This window comes from Megalops cyprinoides, chromosome 25 (assembly GCF_013368585.1).
Source record: "Megalops cyprinoides isolate fMegCyp1 chromosome 25, fMegCyp1.pri, whole genome shotgun sequence".
NCBI lineage: Eukaryota > Metazoa > Chordata > Actinopteri > Elopiformes > Megalopidae > Megalops > Megalops cyprinoides.
The window spans coordinates 13,950,850-13,974,835 of record NC_050607.1 but is presented as its reverse complement, the minus strand read 5'-3'; the positions used below and the strand labels follow the sequence as shown (position 1 = coordinate 13,974,835).

Sequence of the window (23,986 nt, the reverse complement as noted above, 5' to 3'; positions counted from 1 at the left end):
ATTAAAACATTAATGCCACATGGGGGAAGCTTATGTCGATAAACTTCAATAACTTAACAGAAATACATGAAAAAGTTAACTGAAATACTTTCAATACAGTATATGCTTCAGTTCTGTCAGAGGACTTACTGTAGCAAAGACATTGTTTGTAGCACCAAAAACTGCAGCATAGTGCTAACATAATCAACGTTATGTATAAGTATTAAGAAAAGTAATGTACAGTACCAATTAAAAAAAAGTCTACAGAATAAGTTAGTGTCTGCAAATATACAGGTATTTACACAGTGCATTGAACACAGAGCTATTCACTAGTGGAAACAGAGTGAACCATGGGAAATGTCTTGATGATGTCATGGCAGTGAGGGTTACAGCGGTAGTCCAGCAGTCTTGCAGCACGGTCGCGGAGAAGTTTCAACTCCAGCACATTCATCGAGTGGCCAGCCATCAGACCAGCGAGGCTGGGAGGGGGAGGGACAGGGGGTAGGGGTGCCGAAACGTGCCGAACCCCACCCATCCCCCCCCCGGCGGGTAAACGGTGAGGCGAGGCACCCGGACGAGGCCCTCGGGGGGAGGGGCGGGCCCGGAGGTCAGGCGAGGCGTGTGCGGATTCAGTCCAGGTCGCTCATGTCGCTGACCGGCTCGTCTCCCACCCGGCTCAGGTGGTGCACGGCGCGGCTGAAGGCAGTCTGCACCGCCTTGCGGATGCTGGTGGTGCGGCCCTCCATCAGCTTGATCTTGTCAATGGTCTTGTCCATTCCCAGCGGGACCATCTTGGATTTAGGAAGCCATTGCCTGGGGGAGAGGACAGCCTAGGGTCAGATACCACTGCTACAGCACCGTCACTCACTCAAGACAGTCTGGCATTTTGGTGGATGATGCAGATTGTATTTGGGGTCATTATGGAGACAGTGGAGGTTCCAAGCTGAACTGCTCTCCTCCTTTACTTTTAAACTTTGTTTTTAGCAAACAAAAAGCACATTAATAAGCACATTCAATCAAAATATGTATATTCAAGGCGTATTTACAGCAAACATTTGAGATGCAATTTTTAGCAAAAAAAGATCAGACACACCAAAAGAAAAGAAAAAAAAAACCACATGTACAACACTATGCCGCTGGTTTACACCAGAGGTGGTTTTGAAGAGAGTTACTTCAGCAGAAAGAGACCTCACCAGCTGCGCTTGTTGTCGAAGAAGAGAACGAGGAAGAGTTTCTCTCCGGACTTGTACTGCATCTGCTCTCCAATCCTGAGCACGTCCAGGGGAGGTATCGGAATCGACACCCCATTGTGATGGTAGGCCGCCCTGGGCATCTTGGGGTCTATTATCTACACCAGGGGGAGGTAGGCAGGAACAGAGCGAGAGGGAGAGAGGGGTGGAAAGGATATGGGTGGGAGGAAGAGCGAGAAAGAAAGCAAGGGATTCTGCTGTTGGTATTTAAATTTGTGTCTACAGCAGGGACACACTTTCTCTCTCTCTCTCTCACCTTCTCACACACACCCACACAGAGCTGGTGTGAAAATGTTGCACAGCTTAGTGGAATGGAGGTATGCACAGGTATCTATGCAGAAACTTGAACTGAGAGCAGACACAGACACACACATACACACACACACACACACACACACACACACACACACACAGGTATTAGTAGTGAATGAGGTACCAGACAGATTTTGCAGCATACATATTTTATGAAATATGTTTCTCAAACAGAGGTAAAGTTGGCAACCACTGATGCATTTCTGACAAAATGCTGCCACCTAGAGGACGTGCAGCACTTATTGGTTCCCCCGTTACCAGTCTAAATAGTAAAAAAAAAATACATTTTCAAATGATTTATGCAACCACTGTCATTTTCTATGAGCACTGTGTGGAAATCTCCCCTTTCAACAGGCCCCACAGTTCAGTACAAACAAAACGACACAACAGCTCCCATTTTCACTTGGTGATACCAGACGGGACGGACGAAGGAATGGCGCTCCATATGTGCGTGTGACTGGGTTTAGGTCTCAACGCAAGAACACGAGAGTGAAACTGACTCGTGGTGGAGTCGCGGCGCACACTGCACGGCGTGATTTCGAGAGACAGGTCTTCGTCCAACTTTGACATTATTCAAGAAATGTCACAACCGGATCGAACTGTTAAAATCTTGTGAAACCGCTGGGCTAAACCTACAGGACCCCACGCCACAGATTACAACACTGAGAAATGTTGTAACTCTTCTCACTTTCGGTTTTGGGGCTGGTTCCTGTTCTTTTCTCCTAGTCGAAATTCCATTCTATCGAGAGACTTGACTGTTAAACTGCATTACATCTACGGCTAAAAGGGAATGAGAACAGGAGAGGTGTTACAGCCCTCCGTGTGTATGTGTGTGTGTGTGTGTCTCAGTGTGCGTTCGAGTGCAAACACTCAACCAACACACAACACAACCAGATAACTCAACGTGGGCACCAACAGCCCGCGTGTGTAGGGGGGTGTGTGAGTTCCATTCCAAGAGTGTCAACGCATGTGTTTGAGCATCTCAGCGTGTGTGTTTGAGTGTATGAGAGCTTGACTGTGTGTGTATGCGTGTATGTGAGTGCCACTGTGCATGCGTGGTGTGTGTGCATATATGTCCATGCGTGGCACCAGGTGGATGATGAGGCAGAATGGCGCACAATCGGGTCTCTGACGCACGTACACACACACATACATACACACACGCACAAACACACTCACACTCACCAAGGCAGGGTAGGAGGGATATCCGCTACATTTTGCCCAAACTAGTTTTAGAGGTTCCAGTGCAACAGTTGCGGCACTAGTGGGCATCCATATATTGCTGTTGCCAACTTCTACGGAAGCAGGAATAACGACAATCAAGTTATCTGGGGTGCACTGCGAACACAGAGCAAAACACCTCCAAAAGCCATGCTTATAGAGACAGAGCAACAACACGAAAGCACAGGTACCAAAGACACAGAGAATGAACACAAGAGGGGCGCCCAGAAACACATCCTCAACAAATCTGACACATATTCCATATTCAAGAATTCTTTGGAACTCTGCAACAAGCCGCAGGAAAGCTCAGTCTTACAGCACAGAGGTTGATCGAACTCTGTGGATAATACCATTCTGGGCGACCCTCGCACATAAACATGAAGAAGGTTTTCTACCACTGTGCCTACAAATATTTGTACTAGGGTAGTCTACATGGACAATGGAAAAATGGAAAGAATTGCTAAATTTGCTACTATGGTGGTTTATGATGATTGACGCATACAGATCGAGATGTATTAGTCTAGACTGTGTGACAAGGAGGCGAGGGTTGCCTTGCGGCGAGCAGACAAGGAGCAAACTACAGCAGGTTACTGCAACTTCACAACGCGCCAAACTGCCTCTTTTCAGTTTGGGGGGGGGGGGGGGGGGGGGGGAGCTAGCCACCAGTCACACACCCTAGCAACCAAAAACCAAACAGAGGAACGGATCCATGCACTTGCAGGTTTCAGACGTGGTGTGCACGGCACGGGGGGTGGGGTATGGGGTGGGGAGAGAGGGAAGCGAAAGCAGGCTGCTTACCGGCTGCGAGGCGGGCGGCTTTGGCGAAGTTCCCGCTTTCGATGCAGGCCACCAGCTGGGCTTTGTCGTCTGCGGTGCTCCTCCGCGCTGGTGCCGGCTTGCCCTTCCCGCACTTCGGAAGACTGAAACTACTGCGGCACGGGGGGGAGCCGGAAAAGGAAAAGGACCCGTCAGTCCCACTGCGTCCAATCACGTCACAGCTACGAGGCGTCTATGCAAATGCCTGCTTAAATCGCATCACTGTGCAGGAGAATCAGTAGAACGTCGCCCTGTCCTCCACACAGGCACCCATTCAGAGAAGTGCACGTTTGACTGGTTGCCAGATTCAGTGAGAACGTCCACTCTCTCAAAAGACAGCCTTTGACTGCGTGCCCTTCATTTTTATCAAGAGTCAAAATCTTCAAGGCACTTCAGCTCGTCTACCAGTTTCTCAAGGTCCGAGTCCTAGCTGCTCAGATCAAGGCTGACCTGCTTCTGCCAGAGCTTTTCTAAAAAGGTTGTGCCAGAATAGATTAGCGCACCCAGTCATACACGAAACAGGACTGGGCTTGTGAGTAACAACATATCACCACCCGCAGGTGCACTCAGGTTTACATCGGTAATGTAATGGTGTTTTCAGGGCGTCACGGTCACGGCCCCGGGTGGACGGTGGAGTGAGGCGTACCTGGAGCTGCACGGCAGGCTGCCGCTGGAGGAGATGCTGGACTCCGAGGCGCACCTGCGGCGAGGTTCCAGCGGCCTGCTGGGACTGAGCCCTTTCTCCTGCTCGATGATGAAGCCGTTAGACAGCCCTGGAGACACAGGAAAAGAGTGTCAGGTCACCTGCCCCTCCCCCACACCACCCAGACCAAGGGAGGGGGGGTCTACAAGTCAAAAACCTGGGTTCACTTTCAAAGGGGTTGCAAAAACTAAGACTGTCAATCCATCTGTCATGACTGGAGTATCCAAAAATGCTAAAAGTATAATACATTTTACTGATGCATGGACCAGCTTGGGAAGATACACCTGAATAATTAAAGAAAATGAAAAATAAATGAAAGGCCCTGAAATCTTTTCAAGAGGCAATGTTTTAGCCTTATTAGAGGCTTTTTTCAAGGTGATGATCTCTCCTAAGTTTTCTCTGCCTATTAAATCTTTCACCAGTGATACTCTGCATGTTGACCAAGGTCTAGTCAGAGGAGCTTTATGTAGCAGGGCTCAAACGCATGGTGCCTTTTTGCCAAAACGGTCTTTGATGCCACATGAAAGGGGCTATTCAGCCAGCCTGAGGAAACCACTTCAAAGGCCATTTTCTTGTTGACCCTTTCTGAAAGATGACAGGCAGTGGCCGTTTGACAGCTCTGTGCAGTTATAGAGGTGTCAGGATCAGGCCTATGAAGTCGGGGGGCGGGGCTTACCTGCGTCAAAGCGCTTCCGGGGCGAGGGCTCGTCGGACTCGCTGTCCCCGCTGGCGCTGCGGGACCTCTTGCGCGGCTGCAGCAGCGTCTCCAGGCGCGGGATCACCACCGACAGGAAGGTCTTGGTGCCCAGCTGCGGCCGGGGGGGCGAGGCGTCGCCCGCGCCCGCCGGCTTCTGCGGGCTCACGCTCTTCGACTTGCGGAAGAGCACGGCGGTGCGCCGGCCGACGGGGCCGGGGGGCTCGGCGGGCGCGGGGGCCGCATCCTCGGCAACGTCGCCGTTGGGGAGCGGCTGGCTCTCCGGGGTGGGTCCGTCCGGCGGCTCCTCGGGGGATGAGGTGGCGGTTTTGTCGCTGTCGGGCGTCACAGCGGGTTTATGGCACTTGTCTGGGCTGGGGTCGATGGGTTTGAGTGTAGGCGGTTCTGAGTTGGTGTCTGAGTTTACAGAAGGCGGCAACGAGTCCGATGGCTCTAGCTTCGGTGGCAAAGACTTGTCCCCTGGAAAACATTTAGGAAAAAACTTTCTTCATGAAAAATCGTAACGCCACAGGCATGACAAAACACACTTCACCGTTTTGTAAAGGCAAGACTTCAAGACCCATTGTTTTATCTGAGAAACATGCCTTCAAGGCATGCAGGAGGAGTTTATCCATTAAGCCACAGAGTCTCAATATGGGTCCAAAGTCAAAGCAAAGACTCCAAGTCAAGCACTTTTTGTGTTTCAGCTGGAAGGCACAGAGGGTCAGCTGACCAACAGGATAAACGGGTTGGCTTTTATGGCCTGACCATGAACACTGACTACAGGAAAAGTGCAGGTAAGATTGCACCACAGTGGGGTCAGAGCAGAGTAATGACCTACCATCCTCCTCCACGCTCGGTGCAGCAGGCCCCGCCTCCACTGCGGCCGGTTGGCTGGGCTCCGCGGGGGCGGGCGGGGTCTTCTTGGGGCTCATCTCACAGCGCACTTCGCTGATCTCCTTCTTCAGCAGCTTGAGCCGCTTGCTGCGCGACGGGCACGACTTCATGGCAAACGTCAGGTCCAGCTTCTCCAGGAGCTGCTTCAGCTGCTCCTCCAGGGACAAGTGTGCCCGATTGGCCGGGTTCAGCAGCCGGTCGACTGAAAAGGGACCACAGGCTCTCTCTTATTGGTGACAAAGGCACAAAGCGCCTGCGCTCGTGCCAGACACCGGCTCTGCTAAGCACCATCCGGTGACTGCGGCTACATGGCATTTCCCTTACAAACACTTTTCTGTATAAGCTCAGGAAAGCTAATCCGACTCAAGCTTAAGCAGCTACTAACAAGCTCAAGGCGAGAAAACCCCAGCCAATGAGAACTACCAAGCCAACTCACAGTGAGCTTTATAGTATATAGGCTATCGCACTTTATTCACAGCAAGATATCTTCAGTTTAGAAGTGCATATTCTTTAAGTTAAATAGCTCAGTAAATTTAAATGTTGTTCCTTACCTTTACCACAATATTGTACTGAAAAGCTCTTTTTATTACAAAGAATGCACGCTACTGCAATCTCCTGTGGTTTCTTAGCATATTTCAGGCTATCTAACCCTCATATAAACCCCAGAATACATTGCTCCACTTCCATTCCTTGTGCACTGTAACGCTGTTGTAGTAAATCACTCTTAAAACCACAGCTGAACATTTAAGCAGCGATTCTAAAAGCTAAGACAGCAAATGTGACTTGCTGATGTCAGGGTGTGAAAATTGCGTTGCAGAAAACGGCAACATAAGGCATAAATTAAAGAGAGATGACAATTTTACTATAAACCAGACAACCTCTTCCTAACCGCACATATTTCCTAATGTACTTCAATCATTTTTAAGACTCGCGTTGTGTGACTGAGCTGCATCTGCGGTTAGCGAAAGCCGCCAAGCTGCACTCACCGTCCTCCCAGGAGAAAGGGGGCGGCGGCTCCACCTTGGGCGCCTCGGGCAGGTGCAGGCCGCTCTCGCGGTCGAACCCGACTGCCTCCGCGTGCCGCCGGGCCTTCCGGAGCAGCGCCCCGCCCTGGTCCCGCAGGCGCACGGCCGCGCGGTAGAAGATGGTGTCCTTGGCGTTGTACTTCATGCAGTTGGCCACGATCAGGTTGAAGTCGCCCTCGAACTCGTCCAGGTTCCGGTAGCCCTGAGCCTCGATGCGTTTCCTCATCGTGGAGAAGTCCATCGGGTGCTTGATGTGGTCCAGGTAATCTGGTACCTGAGAGAGAGCAACAGACAGATGTATTATGCTGATTCAGCACCAGTCTGAAAACCCCAGCTTACACTTGCACTTGTAAAGCACTTCCAAATAAGTGGAGCCACGGTGGTTTAATGGTTTTAACCTGAGACAGCATGAGACAATGTCAGAGGTTACAAACGCTTCCTTGCTGTGAAGCAGCCGGCTAAAGCAATGCCCATGTCTATCTGGACGAAAACATAAAATGTATTTATAGACATTAGAATATTTCTATGATTTACCACAACACGTAACCCAGATTTATCTGGCTATGAAGAATATACACTTTAGATGTCCCTTGTGCTGCATTTTGTTATTTTTTTCTTTTTCAGGATCAGTACGGGGGATTCTGGGTGCGCGGGACTCACCTCTTTGATGCTGACGGGTTGTGCAAAGATCCTGGCCTGGTCTTTCTCTTGCAGTTGGTCCAGGACAGAGCGCAGCAGAACCGTGAGGGGCGTGAGCTCCATCTCCAGCACAGACTGCTGCAGCCTCATCTGCGGGGCGAAGCAAGGCGTGGGTTTATAACTGACACACACACACACACACACACACACACACTCAAACACAGCTTTCAGCCTTCAGTTCCATTCAGACTTCAACATGCCAGCGGCTGTTCCTCCCTCCTGGCTGGAATATGGCCATTTAAGGCTCCACCCTCGCTGTGGTTCATGTTATGAAATATAAAAATGGGTGGGGCCGCGATATTTATTCTCCTCTATCATTGCCTTTCTGTTGTGTAAAACGGTGCGACCGTGACACAGTCTCCTCCCATCTGCGGCTCTGTGGGAGCGGCAGAAACGGGAGCCTCCGTGTCTCTGGCGTTTGTGTGGAGTATTCTGCCGGTACCTCCTCTCTCTTGAGCTTCTCTCGCTTGCGGATCAGCTCCAGCAGGAGCCGCGCCCGCTCCAGGTCGTGCCGCAGCCGGTGCCAGTCCCTCAGCTGCTCCTTCAGCGCCCGGCTCTCCTCCTCGTTCTCCTTCTGCGGGGGCCGTTTCAGTTTAACCATCACAACACAACCAAAGCTACTCCCATTTTAGTCAGCTCTACTACAATTTAGGGCCTACAAAAACCTCAGCTCAAGAGTGCTGTATTACATAAACCCAGTTTATAAAACGACTGTCTCAAGAGTCAACACCATGAAGCTTTAGAGGAGGCTTTTCATAATTATGCTTGACGTGAACAATATCAGACTGAGGCTCTTTGTGCCAATTCGATTGGTGCTCTCTTTCTCGCGAGCAGGAAATGAGGTGTTGTGGCACTGACCGGCTGAGTGGTTTTCTGGGACTGCAGGGTGGTCTGCAGCCGGCGGAGGAGCGGCACGCCGTTCCTGGACTGCCTCTTCAGCGTCCAGTAGCTCAGGACGCGCTCGAAGAACACCTTCTTCTTCTGCACGGAGACCTGGCTGAGGATGATGTGTAACCTGAACGACAGAGAGAAGAAGCAGCATTAAAAGTCTGGCACCTCCAAAAATAAGGACCATTTCCACAAGTTTATACAACAACAGTTCAGAGTGCTATGACTTTCACAGTGAAGAAAACAATATACATACAAATGTTTGAGACTTTGGGGCTCTTGAAATTAACAATAACGCACTGTACTACTAACATTCGAGTCCATGGCCCCTGAACACACATGTACAAAAAATGTCTAAGAAACAAAAGTATGCTTGTTTAACACTTGTTAGTCAAGAGAAGAGAGAAGGGAGATGCGTGGCTTGACTGCATAAGCACCATCGCCCCCTAAAAATATGGCAGATGTGTGATGAATGAGTGTAGGGATGTGTTAATATTGTAAGGCTATAGATGATAGGTGCTAATATGACACACTGTGTCTAACAGGACACATTTTCGGGGAAGGCATGTTTGTGGTGATGTGTGAGTGTGCCCTTTTGCATGCCTACCTTTGCATGGGGATACTAGGCACAGTCGCCGTTTGGACCGCAGCCACGGGCTCAGATGCCGTCTTCTTGCCCTTCTTCTTCTTGCTGTGCTTGCCTTTCGGCCTGGCCCTCCCCCCGCCCTTGTCCCCGGCGTCCTCGTAGATGGCGAGGGGCCTGCGGACGCAGCCGGCGGGCGTGTGCGCGCCGCAGTAGGCCGTCTTCCTCACCGAGAAAGCGCCGGCGTCGCCCTCGCCTCCCGCGGCCTCCCCGACGGGCTCCATCTTCATGTAGAGGCCGGCCTTCTGGGCGCAGCTGACGTGGAAGGCGGTGTAGCAGTTGGCGCGGTGGCACTGGATGCAGGCGCCGACGCCCTTCTCCTTGCAGAGGTAGCAGGTGAGCTTCCATCGGGCCGGCGGGATGCTGCGCACACCGTCGATGGGCTCCACGAAGACGGCATCGGCGAAGCCCACCTCGGGCACCCACAGCGCGCACGCCACGTGGCCCCAGCGGTCGTCGTCGGTCCTCTTGAGCGCCCCGCCCCGGTTGGGGCAGAGGACGCACTCGGCGGGCCGCTCGGGGGCCTGCAGGCAGCTCCGGCACAGCCACTGGCCCTCGGGGATGTAGGGCACGCCGTAGCACTCCTGGTGCACGGCCAGGTTGCACATGTCGCAGAAGAGGATGGCGTTGCTGTCGTGGCACTCACCGTCCATGCAGACGCAGCAGACGGCGTCCTCGTCCACTGGCGGACGCGGGTCCGAGCCGCCGCGGCCCTGGCCCTCCAGGAAGGCCTCCTTCTCCAGCCGGTCCATGAGGAACTCGAAGACGTTGGGCGACACCTGGCTGAAGCCCTCGCTCCGCCGCTTATCGTTGACCAGCTCCAGCCAGGCGTAATCCTCCTCGTCCATGTCGTACTCCACCTCCTCGTCCAGCTCCTCGGGCGTCTTCTCCGCGTAGGTGTAGTAGGTGGCGGGCCTCCGGGGCACGGCGGGCAGGTTGTACTCCACGATGCGGATCTTGGGCTCGGGGAGCTTGCTTCCCTGCTCCTGCGCCCCCTGCTGGTCGGCGAGGGCGGCGCTCTTCCGCTGCTGGCTGTTCTTGAGGCGCGCCGAGCGCACGGGGGCCTGCTGAGGCTTCTCGCTGTTCTCCTTGTTGCTGTTGCACTCCAGCATCTCCTGCGCCGTGGGGTCGTCGTCCGACAGCACGCCCAGCTTGTCGTAGATGCTGATGCGGTGCACGCGGCCGTCCACCTCCAGCTCCACCATGCGCTGCGCCTGGGCGTACGTCAGCGTCTCCCGGTTGGGCGAGGGCCGGATGGGAGATGCCGGCCGCTTCTGCACCTGTGCTTTGTTATTCCGGGCTTTCTTCTTCATCTTGACTCCCTACAGGGTCTGGAGTCAGGAGGGGGTGCACACTTGGTTATAAGCTTGCATAGGTACATGTCAGAAGCTTAAAATCTAGACATGTCCAATTACATAAGCTCCCTCAATGTATTTTTATTTGCCCATCTTCTTTATCAAACTCACATTTTTATTAGAATCCCAAAAGGCTGAAGAGATTCACCACTAGCACAAATGCACTGTTTGCACATTATCAGGATGCTCATGCCCATTAATTAAAATGTGACATGCTAGTAATTGCCCTGACAGCCTGGAAACCGCGGGTATAATTACAAGGGGAAATTACGTGATTTCAGTGTCATCACAAGAAATCTAAACCGTTGAGGAAAGCGTGATCCATATTGCCACCCCATGTGCACAGAATTTGCATTTATGGCTAATATCAAATTCATCAAGGATGTGCTGGAAATTAGATTACACGTTTTTGCAACGTTCTTTAACTGTGATTTCAGATCAGCGAGTTCCCCTTTCGAGGGCTTCCTTTCCCTTCCGCTCTACGGTTTTAACCGCTCTAATCTTACACCGAGTGGTGAGCGTTTGTTACAAAATTGTATAGTTATTTATGTAAAGGCCGTATGTTTTATAGCATCGAAAAAACACCTGCCATGCATAAAGTAAAACTAACAGCTACCCTAAAATGACGGGCATTACTAAGACACGGGGAGCACTTGCAAGAACAGTTGTCAGGACAGCTGTCATATTATGCGTCTGCTAAAACAAAGCTATAATTGTATACTTAACATGTTAGCACTGTTTTACAGCTTGGCGTTGATTCACTATGGTACTGGCTGTTCCGTACCTCTGTTAGTTGCTCGTGTTGTTCCTATGATTACGCATTTAAATTTGCTGTGGTGACCTTGCAAATCGTTATATGCAAAACAAGTGACCGTGTCTGGGTGGCTTCTGATACGACTGTCCAGTTTGTCGTTTCTTCCCCTTTAAATATAGAAAATGTCTCCTCCGCAATTTGAAGTGGATAACCCATTCTGTGATGTGCCACAGCATGACCTTTGCAATCAAATTCCCTAAGCGCCTCTATCATATCTCCAACACTTAAAGAAGAGTTCTTGTCAAGGCCACCTTTTCTCAAGAGCAAAATATGCAATGGCGGTGATTACCACCATAATATGCTGTACAAGGATCAGTTCAATAATATGCAAGTAGTATGGGGATGTTTACACAGCAAGTGGGTCAAATGCATACCTAGCTGGTGTAGGCTTTCCTTTGACAACATGCGTGGGAGGACAGAATTATCAACAGCTCTACAGCAGCTCATTACAAGCACACGAATGAACACAGTAATTTCAAAACAAATCTTTGCAAACTGCAAAGCGCAGCAAAGTGAGTTTGGACCAGCTCAGCACAAGTCCTTTTTAAAACCCAGACTAAACTTTAAAATGAGTTTGCTAGCTAACTACATAAATGACTACTCCCAACGCAAATTGTGGGTAAACAGAGACTTGTGTTTTGTGCAGAACTCCGTAGATCTGTCAAAATATTAGTCGGTGTGGTACAATCGTAAACTACCTGCTTTGCTGAAATTGGTTTCTTCTTGAAACATAAAGCTAGACGGTTAGATCGAACCTTTTTAACGGTGGCTTTAACCTAGTGTTCTTCAAAACACCGTCGAATGCAACATTATAAATAGACTATTTAATTAACTCTACTTTAAATAAAACTGTTTGGCTCTCTGACTAGGGGGCTATGAAAGTAGTTACACTTCTGCCTTTATAGCTAATAATGTCACACTCACTTAACGCGAAATTAAAGTGCAAATAGATAATTAGCCACGACTGGGGCTTGCAATCGTCTCTTTAAATTCCTGAGATAACCGCGCACCACTTATCTACACAATACCCTTTCTTTGTGAACTTACTACCGAGCAAAACAAAGCTACCTAGCACAGGCGCGGGTAATCATAAAATGGACTACTTTAGACTAGATAGCCAGCAACATAGATAAAGGCCTAATCAGCCATTACGTTATTCTATTACTAAAAAAACTCTACATTTATTTGCCATGTCTGTAAAAAAAATCCCGGGACACTCCGGATCAATGGGACAGGGGAACATACCCAACAGTCAGCTGCTACTTACCTAGAGGGTAAGCAGTTAGGGTTTTAGCTGTATTTCGCCGATCACTCTGTTGCAGTCCAGCTAATACTCACCCTGAGCCTTTTGCACCGTGTGAGCTGCGAAAACTGCCCGACCGCTAGAACGACCATCGCCAGGCGGCCCGAGGCACTGGGACAGTTCACAATAATAAAACTAACGCTAGCCAACTAGCAACGGCAAACATGGCGTCCAACAAAACAGTAGACCGATCTGACGGCAACAAAAGTTGTATTTTTTGCGACCAAATACCAAATGTATCGATCGGCTGCATTTACACAATCCCGGTGAACAGATCTGTGTATGCTGTTTTAAATACGAGGCGCTTACCTCGGAGATCCTAAGCTTTTTGCCGAAGGCAACAGCTCTGGCGAAAAGCAATGGCGATGTGGCCTTGCGGAGCGCCTGAGATTCCGCACCAATCTTCTCATCCAACGGACGCACCTCGAGCTTTCAAATGAAAATTTGAAGGGCGGACAGCGATATCCACGACAACCGTCCGGATTCCGAGCTCGGTTCTATCCGAGGCATATAAGCGTTGGTATAAAGAACCATTCGTCCATTGAGGTGTCCGCTTTCTTATAACGAACGGCAGCTGCTCCGCGCTGCTCTCTCTCTCTCTCCCCCAACAACAATGCGGTCCCACTTGAGGCCCCGCCCACACGTACAACGTGATTGCGTAGAGGGAAAGGTCAGGAAGTTCCTCAAAAATTAAACCCTTTGACGGTGCGATTCCGTGTTCCGTGTTAGTGCTATTTTCCTAAAAAGAAAACAAAACTTGCTGGATTACAGTGGTCAGATTTCTTGTTTTCAGCGTGCGTCGCCGGTTTTCTCGGCGGTGGCTGTTTGGTTGTGGTGGAGCCAGTCATTTCAGTTAGCTGGCTAGCTTGTCACCACCGCATAACGTTATGCCAAAACTGAAAAATGTTTAAAATCGCAAACAATCTAGGCGTACGGTTCTGAGATGACCACTGTGTGTGCAGTATTTATTTCAGAAATTTATAATTTTGTATTTCTCATTGAACAAAAAAATCAAAATGCACAAACTCGCCTTGTTTGTCACCAGATAACTAGAAAATTACATAAAATCGCGTCACCATTAGCCGCATTAAATTTGCTCAACGGTAACACATTTATTCCTTTTTGTAACTATCACATTCAGGTCATTCTCTTAAATGCGCCTGCAAATTGTAACGTCTACATACTTGACATGGGGTTTTTCATTGATCTACATTGCACCGACCCTCTCATCTTAACTTGTCGCATAAATATATAGACGTTGAGCAAAGTTCGGGGTTTGCACCGTCCACCTGATTTACAGATCGGCGCTGTATTTAAATACCACAAGTTCCTTGTTTTGCCCCACCCATAATGGCGCCTCCTTGCCCCTGAGAGTCTCTCCAGGTCAAGAAACCCCGTGTAAGGTTTAATTTAAAGTACAGCGAAGAGAAGGAAAACAAAGCGTGTTGCCCTGTATTTATTTGCATTGTTATAATAGCTGCGGTAATTCATGCTATCAACTGACTTAGCACAGAGGATTGATTGTTTATGGATTTCAAACTCGATCTGGGAATGTCAAAACGTGCTCAGAGACTGCTCACGGGAAATGTTAGTGGCAAGCAAGGAGAGTGTTTTGTTTTTCTTTTTATTACTACGTCGCCATTTTGGAAACCCTTAAACCCTATGACATCATGAAAACACGCTCCTTCCGTCCTACGCCGTGCGGAGCTCCTGCTGCCCAAGGCGAGCCAGCGAACTGCAGAGGAGACAAAGCGGCGAACTAATTGCCCCTTCAGATCAATTAAATATATTTTTTTATTTAACCGTTTAGTTACCGAAACCGACTGAAGTTGACCTCAGGGCTTTCAGGTATGTACATTATATTAGCGAAATTGACTTGGGAGGGTTCACTTGCCCTTAGTATACGCGGGGGGTGGTTGGGCTGATCCGGTTCTCTGGCTGGTTCTTCCACTGTTCTGCTGCCAGGATCTGGTTCTGCCTCGCCAGGTCGAGTTCCTGTGTGGCCTACCATGGCAGGGACTTCACGGCGAGACTTATCTGTAACCCCTGTTTGCCTCGCCTCGTTTGGAAGATGGAAATGTCAAACAGAAGTTGGCTGGTACTTTAGATTTCTCTCTTTCTCTCTCTTGTCAGCGCGGTAGCTAATGTTAGCTGGCTTGATCCTGCCTGTTTGTTTTTGTCTGTGTTGTATTGACATGTGACGGAGGTAGCTCGCTCGCTATGTAGGCCTCCATTGTTAGCTAAAGTGATTTGTTAATTACTAGCTAGCTTGCTATAGCTAGCTAGACGGCTAACAATGTTAATAGCAACCTAGCCCAGGAAGCAATTTGAAGAACTGGTCAGAGAGGTAAACATTTTGATTATTAATATTAACGTCATGTATTTTCATGCATGGTACATAATGTCCATTAAATACACAGAATTTACAGGTAGAGAAATAACGTTTATTGAATGTCATGTTAATTCTTACTAGCAAGCTAGCTCGCTAGCTAGCTATCTATTCTAACTGTCAGGCGTGGGCAACACGATGTTACAGAATTAGCCAGCTAGCTCGAAACCTTGCGGGACAGTTGGGCAGAACAACCGTCTGATGCGATGAGCAGCATAAACCCGGAAAAGTTAGCTCGCTGGCTAGCTAATATCCTCCTGTTTATTTGTGAGCATGTATAAATGGGTCCTGACAGCGATGCGTTTTTCGGTCATTATCATTAACAAAGTAGTTTTTAGCGACGTTACAAGGGCTACAATGACATCTACACGATATAGCGTACGATCTAGCGTTCCAAGCGTAGCTAGTTGGCTATGTATCCTGATCACTTGCAACCCAGCACGCTAGTGTGCTAGCTAACTTTGCTCCGGCTAGTGATGGCTAGTTAGCCACATACGGACTGTAGCTAAGTGTCTGTGCAAGAAGAACATTGAACAGTTCCCAGTACGGAAATGAGAAGGAAAGCGTATACAAATAGACAAACGTTACTTGACTTTGTCTTGATACTTAAGTCGCATTTGAGTTTTCTTAATTACCTATTCTCTATCTATTCTACCTAAAGTAAGATGCATTTTGAACTTCTACTACGGCTAGCCGCCTCGTCACTACCACTACGGTTTGGTTTGTTCTTTTTGTCCTTCCCACCGTTGCTTGTTAAATCCGAACGGATACTTACAGTATTCCTTGAAAAAACACCAAGTCGTGCGTGTTACAGTATTGTGTGACTAAACGATAGGTGCCGGTGCAAGGTAGGTGAACAATTGATTCAGAAACTGTGCTACTGATTACTTATTGACTGTAAACTTGTAGGTCGTTTCTGTTAGCAGCGATATTTCTGTATTGCTACTGTCTGCACTATAGCAATCTATTTTCAACACGAGAGATATTGCATGTTACAAAGCCTGGCTCAGAACATGAATTAGGCCTAACTGCTTGAGACGGAAGCAGTCTTTCACGTTGCTGAGTATTATTATGGTTCGTTTTGATCGTCCGTACGTCCTCATTGATTATATTTTCAGGTTTGACCAATAATTAATTTAACAGGATGATTTTAATGGTGTGACTTTGTACAGATACATAAGCGGTATGCACCACCTGTCTCAGACTGTACAGATGTACATTTCCCTTCTCGTTCAGACACACTTCTTGTTAAGTGTGATTTGCATTGTCACATCTGGCATATATTCCGCCAGTCATTTCAAAACCGGGTCCAAAGGGAAGCCTTATTTAATTGAATCTAATTCATAAGTTAGTAGCCTGTACACAACAATGTGTAGTATTTGGCATAAAAAGAATATTCAAAATAATTTAGAATAAAGTTAATTGTGAAACGTTGGTTAAGAACGAAGTGTTAATTGTGTTCAAATAAAGTTACAAGATAGTTTTTCTCTGTAGAGGATTTGGTGGCTCACCTAGACCTTTGTTTACCACGTAGTCTGAAAATTGTCTAAAAATGCCCTATATCCCGTAATTCCATTCGTATTTTGCTTTTACGTGTAATTGCAGTTTGATTTGTTACGGGTTTGTTCTACTGTAATTTATGTGTCTGACCAGAGGGGCGCTGTGTAAACCGAGGAGAGAGCCTCTATGCGCTGGTTTTGAATAAAATTTTTCCTTATGTTAAGATTAACATAAGACTTTGACAGACAAGGCTCATATGGGGTTAATGCTTATTGTCTCCCCTCTCTTGTGCAATTATTGGATATGTAATAGTATGCTGGCATGCCTCAGTTAAGTAGCTGTCTTGTGAGGTGTTATCTTACATTGAAAGATTCTGTAAGTTATCTGGTAAGATACGTAACTATTTAAATTGTAAATGTGTTTTATTAAATATTTTAGTGATATGCAGGTAATTTCCACACCTGAAGTACCTGCAGTAGCTTTGAATATTAGCTAATGCTGGGATATTTAACAATATGATTTGTATAACATTATTTTATTGACATTAGTGATAGGGCTGTGCTGCAACATTAGAGTTTGTGTACTTTACCTAAGTTTTATAGAACAAAGAGTATGGAAAGTTTCCACTGCCTCAAGTTTAGACTAGTTAAATACAGAGATGTGATTCACAGATAAGATTGGTAATATGTTCTTTATACAGAAATAAAACGTCGGTGTTAAGTTAGCTTAGACAAAATGAAACTTCACCTGTGGTCCCTCTGCACTCAGAGAAACATTGTTGCAGGGGTCACTCAAATAACATCTGTAGAAGCAGGAAATCTTGGCACAACTGTGACAGTTACTTGCCAGTTGTGGGTTATGTGTTCTGTTTTAAATTATGTCATAGGTAAACCATACACAAAATATCTCTCTCTCTTCTCTCTCTCTCCAAATCTCCAGATTTTACAACAAGAACTGGACCTCTCAGGGATTCCTTTATCGTTTACATTCAAATGGAGAACTTAAACAAGACTGGTCTTTCCAGACCTGGACATTAGCACACTGAATAACCAAACACTGGTGGGGACCGAAAAAAAAAACAATTAAGTTGAAAGCAAAGACCCCCGTCCTGTCCCGCCCCCCCTCCCACCCATGACTCTCAACCACCTGACAGGCTGGTTGTAAAGAAAGAACATCGTTTGTTCCACGGGCAGATTTTAAGTCCGCTAAAATGGATAGCGTGGAAGGCCTGTCTCACAGCAGTGATGATGCGGGCCCAGAGCACAATGACTGCACAGTGAGCGACAAAAGACGCGAAGCCAAGGGAACGTGTCTGAAAATCGAGGGGCAAGATGGTTACGTGTTTAAGTCATACCGCCTTAGCCCTCATGAGGCTGTAGAGATGAAGCCTGCTTCCTGTTCCTCAGGGACACTGGCTCAAGACCCCTCCTCAGTGTCCCCTTCCCCTGAGGGGACATCAGAAGGCCTGTCTCCTCCTGATGACACGCCGCCATCAGATCCGCTGCCAGGGGGCGAACAGTCATCTCCTGAAGAGATATGCGACAAAGGGGATCCTCCCTCCTCTCCAGACATTTCAGATGAGACCCCTTTATCACAAGTCGAAAAGACAAACGAACCACGAGAAACTGAAAAAAATGCACATATCAAAGAGGAAGAGGAACCAAATGCCATGGATGAAGGCATCCAAGACGATGAAAATTCCACCTTCGACAATTCAGTAGGCCCCTTTGCAGCTAGGTTTAGTGACGATTATGGTAATATACTTAGTGGTTACACTAGTACGCTTTATGATGTTGCGATGGACGCTGTGACACAAAGTCTATTGTCATCAATGAGGAATCCTGTAAATGCGCGAAAGAAGTCTCCTGCTTGGAACCATTTTTTCATATCGCCACGAGATAGCACCAAAGCAATCTGCATGTACTGTATGAAGGAGTTCAGCCGGGGGAAGAATGAGAAAGACCTCAGCACTAGTTGTCTGATGAGGCACGTGCGAAGGGCTCACCCCACTGTGCTCCTGCAGGACAGTGACGCTCCCCCCAGGACTTTGACCAGCTCTGTTGCCTCACCCTTAATACCTCCCACAAACTCACCAAATAACGGGGAATTGGCAGCTAATACAGTGCCCGGTTCACAGAAAAACACTTCAACATCTGCCTCCTCTTCAGACGGTCCAGAGATACCATCCAAAGAAGTGTTCCTGGTTACACCAAAATTAGAAAAGAGTGCCAAAAACGAAAACTGCATGGCTTCATCGCCGCATTCCAGCAGCAACCATAACGAAGACACTGTGGACGGGGTGTCCGAGCGCATCCTCGCAACTCCAAAAAGCTCCAACTCCCGGAGGAGATCGGCTGTGTGGAAACACTTCTACCTGTCGCCAGCGGACAGCTCCAAGGCCGTGTGCATACACTGCATGAATGAATTCAGTCGGGGGAAAAACGGGAAAGATCTGGGAACCAGCTGTCTGATTCGTCACATGTGGCGAGCCCATCGAGACATCGTCATAGAGGAGAATGGACAGGGCTCCAGCATCCCACCGCCATACACTAACCCTCCCACTCTTCTGTCTCGGGTCCAGCTGCAGGATGCTGGAGAGTTGAAAAAGGAGCCCCTCTCTATTTCCTCATCCCCCGAAACAACATCTGATGAGGTGCCCCAGAATTTCAGTGAGAGCATGGACATAAGGGAGGACTCTAACGATGGTCCATATCAGTCGGGACAGGAATCCTCGCTTGACATGTCGCTGGGACCGAAAGGTGACCAAGATCCGTCTCTGACCTCACCGGACAACCTCTCCGAAGGCCCGAGCCTGCTCCAAGGCCTGAGCTCGGTTTTCCAGCAAAACAAGAAGATCATGAAACGGGTGAAGTCAGAAGTCTGGCACCATTTCATCGTCTCTCCAGTCGACCAGCTCAAAGCGCTGTGCCGTTACTGCCCTTGTGTCATCAGCCGAGGCAAACGAGGAGACTTTGGAACCAGTTGTCTGATGAGACATCTCATGAGACGGCATCCCGATGTCCTCAAAGGCCAGAAAAGCACATATGATAAAGCCGCCTCGCCTCGGTCGCCCTACGCCACCCTCGCTGCGGCAGAAGCTCTGTCGGCCAATGCAGCGGACAGCCCTGTTGGTGAGAAGAAACCACACACTCTGCCCGTTTTTAGCAAGAAGACTTCAAAATTGTGGAACCATTTTTCTATTTGTACTGCAGATCCCACAAAGGTGGTTTGTTTGCACTGTAGCCGCACTATAAGCAGGGGCAAAAAGACCACAAACCTTGGCACCAGTTGCTTATTCAGGCACATGCAGAGATTTCATGGACACGTTCTTGAAAATAACAGCAGCATCTCAGGTGTTGTGTCCTCTGCTGATATTCAAGTAAAACAAGAACTCATGGACACTTCTTCCTATGAAGAAAACAGGGAAAGATTCGATGAGTACCACCCAGTCGCCAAAAAAATCACCAAACTTGTCGCAGAAATGCTTGCACTGGACCTCCAGCCCTCAACTCTGGTAGAAAATGTCGGTCTCAACCGTTTGCTGGAATACCTGCAACCACAATACTCGCTCCCCTCGTCTTCCTACTTCACAAGCACTGCCATACCAGAAATGTACGAGAGGGTGAAGGAGGTTGTCGTCACGCACCTGAAAGAAGCTGAAGGGGGCATTGTCCATTTCACAACAAGCGTCTGGGTCAGCAGCCAGACTCGAGAGTACCTGACCCTGACGGCTCACTGGGTGACTTACGAGTCGTGTGTGCGGCCCCAAGGTCAGGATTTTCACTGTTCCGCCCTCCTAAGCATCTCTCCCATTGACTGTGACTACAACATTCTAAATATTCAGAAGCAGCTCGAGTATCTCTGGGACACTTGGATCAACTCTTCAGGGCTAAAAATTGGGTTCACCGTAACCGATAATGAGAGCATTGCAAACACAGTGGAGGATAATGACCATGCCGCCGTACAGTGTTTTGGACACACCATTGACCTCATCGTTAGCGAAGCCATAAAGAGCCAAAGGATGGTTCAAAACCTTCTGAGCATTGCCCGAAAGATCTGCGAACGCGTCCACCGCTCCGCAAAAGCGAAGGAGAAGCTGGTGGAGCTGCAAAAGGCGTACCACTTACCAGAAAACCAGCTGGTCCAGGACGTTCCATCCAAGTGGAAAACGTCCTTCTACATGCTTGAACGTTTAGTGGAACAAAAGAAAGCCATCGATGAGATGTCGATAGAGTGCAATTTCAGGGAATTGATCAGCTGTGACCAGTGGGAAGTGATGCAGTCGGTGTGCAATGCTTTAAAGCCTTTCGAGGTGGCCTGCAGGGAGATGAGCAACCGGACCGCCACGCTGGGCCAAGTCATACCGCTCATTCATATTCTCAATCGGAAGATCGACATGCTCTTCGACGAGACTATGGGCATTGACAACATGCTGAAATCTCTAAAGGAAGCCATGGTAAGCCGAATGTCTTCGACACTTCATGACTCCAGGTACACGTGGGCAACGATGTTGGACCCTCGGTACAAGACCTCCCTGTTCACAGTGGAAGAGGCGGAGCAGTGCAAGCAAGACCTCATACGAGAATTGGAGGCGTCCTTATCTACCTCAGCCGAAACAAAGCCTTCGCTTTCCAACGGATGTAGCGAGGTCCCCAGTCCATCCAGCAGCATTCTCAGTAACAAGGACAACCTCTGGGCCCTCATGGATGACATCAGAAACAAGATAAAACAGGAGGAGCGGCCCAAATCGTCAGAGCTGGCAGTGCTGGAGTATCTGGAGGAAGAGATACTTGATCAAAGCTGTGATCCTCTGGATTACTGGAACCTGAAGAAGTTCCTGTGGCCAGACCTGGCCAAGGTGGCCGTTCGGTATGTGGGCTGTCCTCCCAGCATTGTCCCAGCAGAGACGCTGTTCAGCACAGCAAGTTTAAACTGCGCCCAGAGTCAGTCCAGGCCATTGCTGGAAAACCTGGAGGACCTCATCTTTTTAAAGGTCAACCTTCCCTTGATATTTTTTCAGTACTGAAATTATTTCAATATACTTCACAGACCTTGGCTCTGATGAAGGACTGGATGGCAAGAGTCTGTGAAGTATTCACTGTATGGGCAGTTTTTTTTTTCTTTTTTTTCCTTCTTTAATGGAGCAAACGCTCAACTCATTTGAATCCAGTTGACTCAAGACACATCTCGTGCAGCACGTGGACCAATTGGGGTCGAATGAGTTGAGTGTTCAGTGAAAGTGAAATCATGTCTTGTGTGTACTACTGTTGAACGCTTGATAGCTGGAGTAAGCCTACAAGCCAGTGGCGAGTGTGTTAGGGCAGGGGATGTATAAGTACCTGTATGTGGCGGTAAATACTTGTTGCTGTATTTTAATATATTTTTTTTTGTCGTACTTTTTCCTTGTGCCTTATGCAAACTACTTCAGGTCAAAGTGCTGTAAATACTTAACTGATGTTCAACCAAGTGGTAGTCTTTAAATTCAAGTGATTATACATATTAGGATGTAGACGCTGACTGTTTTTATAAATGAGTACATGGCCCAAAAACAAATGCTGTGACTGAAAGATGTTGAAAAAGAAAATACACAAAAAAAATCATTTTATTTAATTCTTTCATTGTGACTTTGTGGCTCATGGTACTGTCAGTTAGAACTAGTTTTCTTTTAAACTTATTGAAAAATATTTCTGAACAGACAGTGTAATATATTGCTGTATTTACAATCTGTTTGAAATACTTAAGCACAATTTAAGTCTACTTCTGAGGGAATAAATTATGGGTCACTGTCGTTAAAACAATGTACTGTACATTTATAAATATAAATTTCTTTACAGAATTTGATAATTGTGTAAACATTCATACTGGAACCATGCTAATTTTGTGGTAAATTGTAAATAAAAACTTTTCCTTTGGATGTGTATGTTGACTTTCCTATTACATATTTTTTTTCCACCTTACCTGTGTGAGTGTTGTTTCAGCCTCTCTTCCTGTATGTGTGTGTGTATTTTTGCCCCTTCCTGTGTTTAAGGAACTGACACAGATGTGGTTTGGTTGAAGGCCCGACGCTTGGGTTATCGTTGTTTTGCTACTTCCCTTTGTGAACCTGAACTTGAATCAGTCCAAATGGGAGACAGAGCGGTGGAGTGGAGCGTTCAGATCTGTGAGACCCGTAGTGTCCTTTAGTACACTATTGCGTCTTTGGAGTTTTCATATTTTGGTCGACCCCCTTGATGTTTCTGCAACAGTTTTAAGATGTAGAATCAACGGTATTGAACAAGGGCAGCCAACTGTGTGCTACGTTGAACTGCGCAAGCATATTGCGAGTCACTCGCACTGAAATGGACCTAGCCACGTGTTCCTATAAACGGGGAAACCTTTCAAGGTGGCTGTGGTGTGTGGGTTTACACCACATTGAACAGGAAGTGCTTTAGGCCTGATCGCACTGTTTCACAACCTTAGGTGCTTTTCAGCCAGGCGTGTATTAAAGACCACAACCTGTTTGTCCTGTGTGTTAGGAAATGGGACACTGCAGAGCAGCACCACCTCCCTGCAGCTTTTACCTGAGAAACGGAGGCTAAGTCGGGCTGGATCCGATTAACGCTTGGATAGAAAAACCTGGTAAAACAAGTTTGCCATTCTAAGCGGTGTTTGTGGACCAGCGGTGGGATGTCTTTGGTCTTTTTTTTTTGGTTCTGACGAATGTCCCTGCATGGTGATGTGGACACTGCTGTAGGAGGTGCTGTTTTATTCAGAGGAGTCCTTAAACCAAGATCCTCAACTCCCAGTGTCATTGTAATTAAGGGTTCCAATACACCAAAGAGTCCTGACTAAAATCCCCAGTCTGGCTATTTCAATCTGGCAACCTATTCATTCCTCCTCTAGCTGTGCAATTCATGATTCTCGTTGGGCTTTTTTCCCCCCATATGTTGTCACCTTAGAAAGGGAGTGTGTTTCTGGGTACCTGAAGGTTAAATAGCTGTTTATTAGTACATATGATTTGACACTGCCATTAGAGAGTGATCCAGATGGGGTTGGCTGGGGTTTACTTGTCACCAAAACCTTTATTTGGTTTTGTCCAAATTTCTACAGTAGTTGAGCAATTACTGTCATAATTACTCGGTCAGAACAATGTCAGTTTCTCTCATGAAGAGGCACCTGGAGACTCACTCATTTGGTTTGTTTGTAAAGCGAAACGAACCCTTCAACAGGCTGTAAATTGTTGACAGACATCGCTACACTGGGCCAAAGACCACTTGCATGTTTGGTTTTGAATATTACAAACCAGTTTGACTTCTCTTTGTGTAAACTCCTGTTAAACAAATTTCAGAAGGTGTCCCTAGGGAACATTTCATTAGATAACTGTAACAGTTGGCTTGTTGGCCAGTGTTTATTTCTGACCTTGTGAAACTGATTATACTACAATCTTCCAAATGTCTTCATCACATTCTTCATACAGACATGTATATATCTGTTGGATTTTTGGTTGACATTACTGTTA

The 23,986-nt window shown here is 47.7% G+C and overlaps 2 protein-coding genes across 4 annotated transcripts; one reads left to right on the top strand and one right to left on the bottom strand.

The window, feature by feature from the left end:
• Positions 1 to 268: 268 nt before the first annotated feature.
• On the bottom strand, positions 269 to 13,218 carry brd1a (bromodomain containing 1a). 2 transcript variants are annotated; one of them, XM_036520014.1, is made up of 13 exons: positions 12,909 to 13,218; positions 9,092 to 10,458; positions 8,455 to 8,611; positions 8,039 to 8,170; positions 7,558 to 7,686; positions 6,859 to 7,171; positions 5,817 to 6,074; positions 4,958 to 5,455; positions 4,225 to 4,351; positions 3,561 to 3,691; positions 2,727 to 2,836; positions 1,173 to 1,327; positions 269 to 792 (listed from the first exon to the last, which is right to left on the bottom strand). In XM_036520014.1, exons 2-13 carry the CDS (start codon positions 10,438 to 10,440, stop codon positions 609 to 611), a joined length of 3,543 nt encoding a protein of 1,180 aa, XP_036375907.1. In that variant the 5' UTR covers positions 10,441 to 10,458; positions 12,909 to 13,218; the 3' UTR covers positions 269 to 608. The 2 variants fall into 2 exon arrangements, with proteins under 2 accessions (XP_036375907.1, XP_036375908.1); XM_036520015.1 differs by lacking the exon at positions 2,727 to 2,836 and having other exon boundaries at positions 695 to 792.
• An 805-nt stretch (positions 13,219 to 14,023) lies between these two features.
• Positions 14,024 to 22,061, top strand: zbed4 (zinc finger, BED-type containing 4). 2 transcript variants are annotated; one of them, XM_036520448.1, is made up of 2 exons: positions 14,024 to 14,447; positions 17,428 to 22,061. In XM_036520448.1, the coding sequence occupies exon 2, from the start codon at positions 17,699 to 17,701 to the stop codon at positions 21,512 to 21,514; it is 3,816 nt and encodes a 1,271-aa protein (XP_036376341.1). In that variant the 5' UTR covers positions 14,024 to 14,447; positions 17,428 to 17,698; the 3' UTR covers positions 21,515 to 22,061. The 2 variants fall into 2 exon arrangements, with proteins under 2 accessions (XP_036376341.1, XP_036376342.1); XM_036520449.1 differs by lacking the exon at positions 14,024 to 14,447 and adding an exon at positions 14,512 to 14,697.
• Positions 22,062 to 23,986: the final 1,925 nt, after the last annotated feature.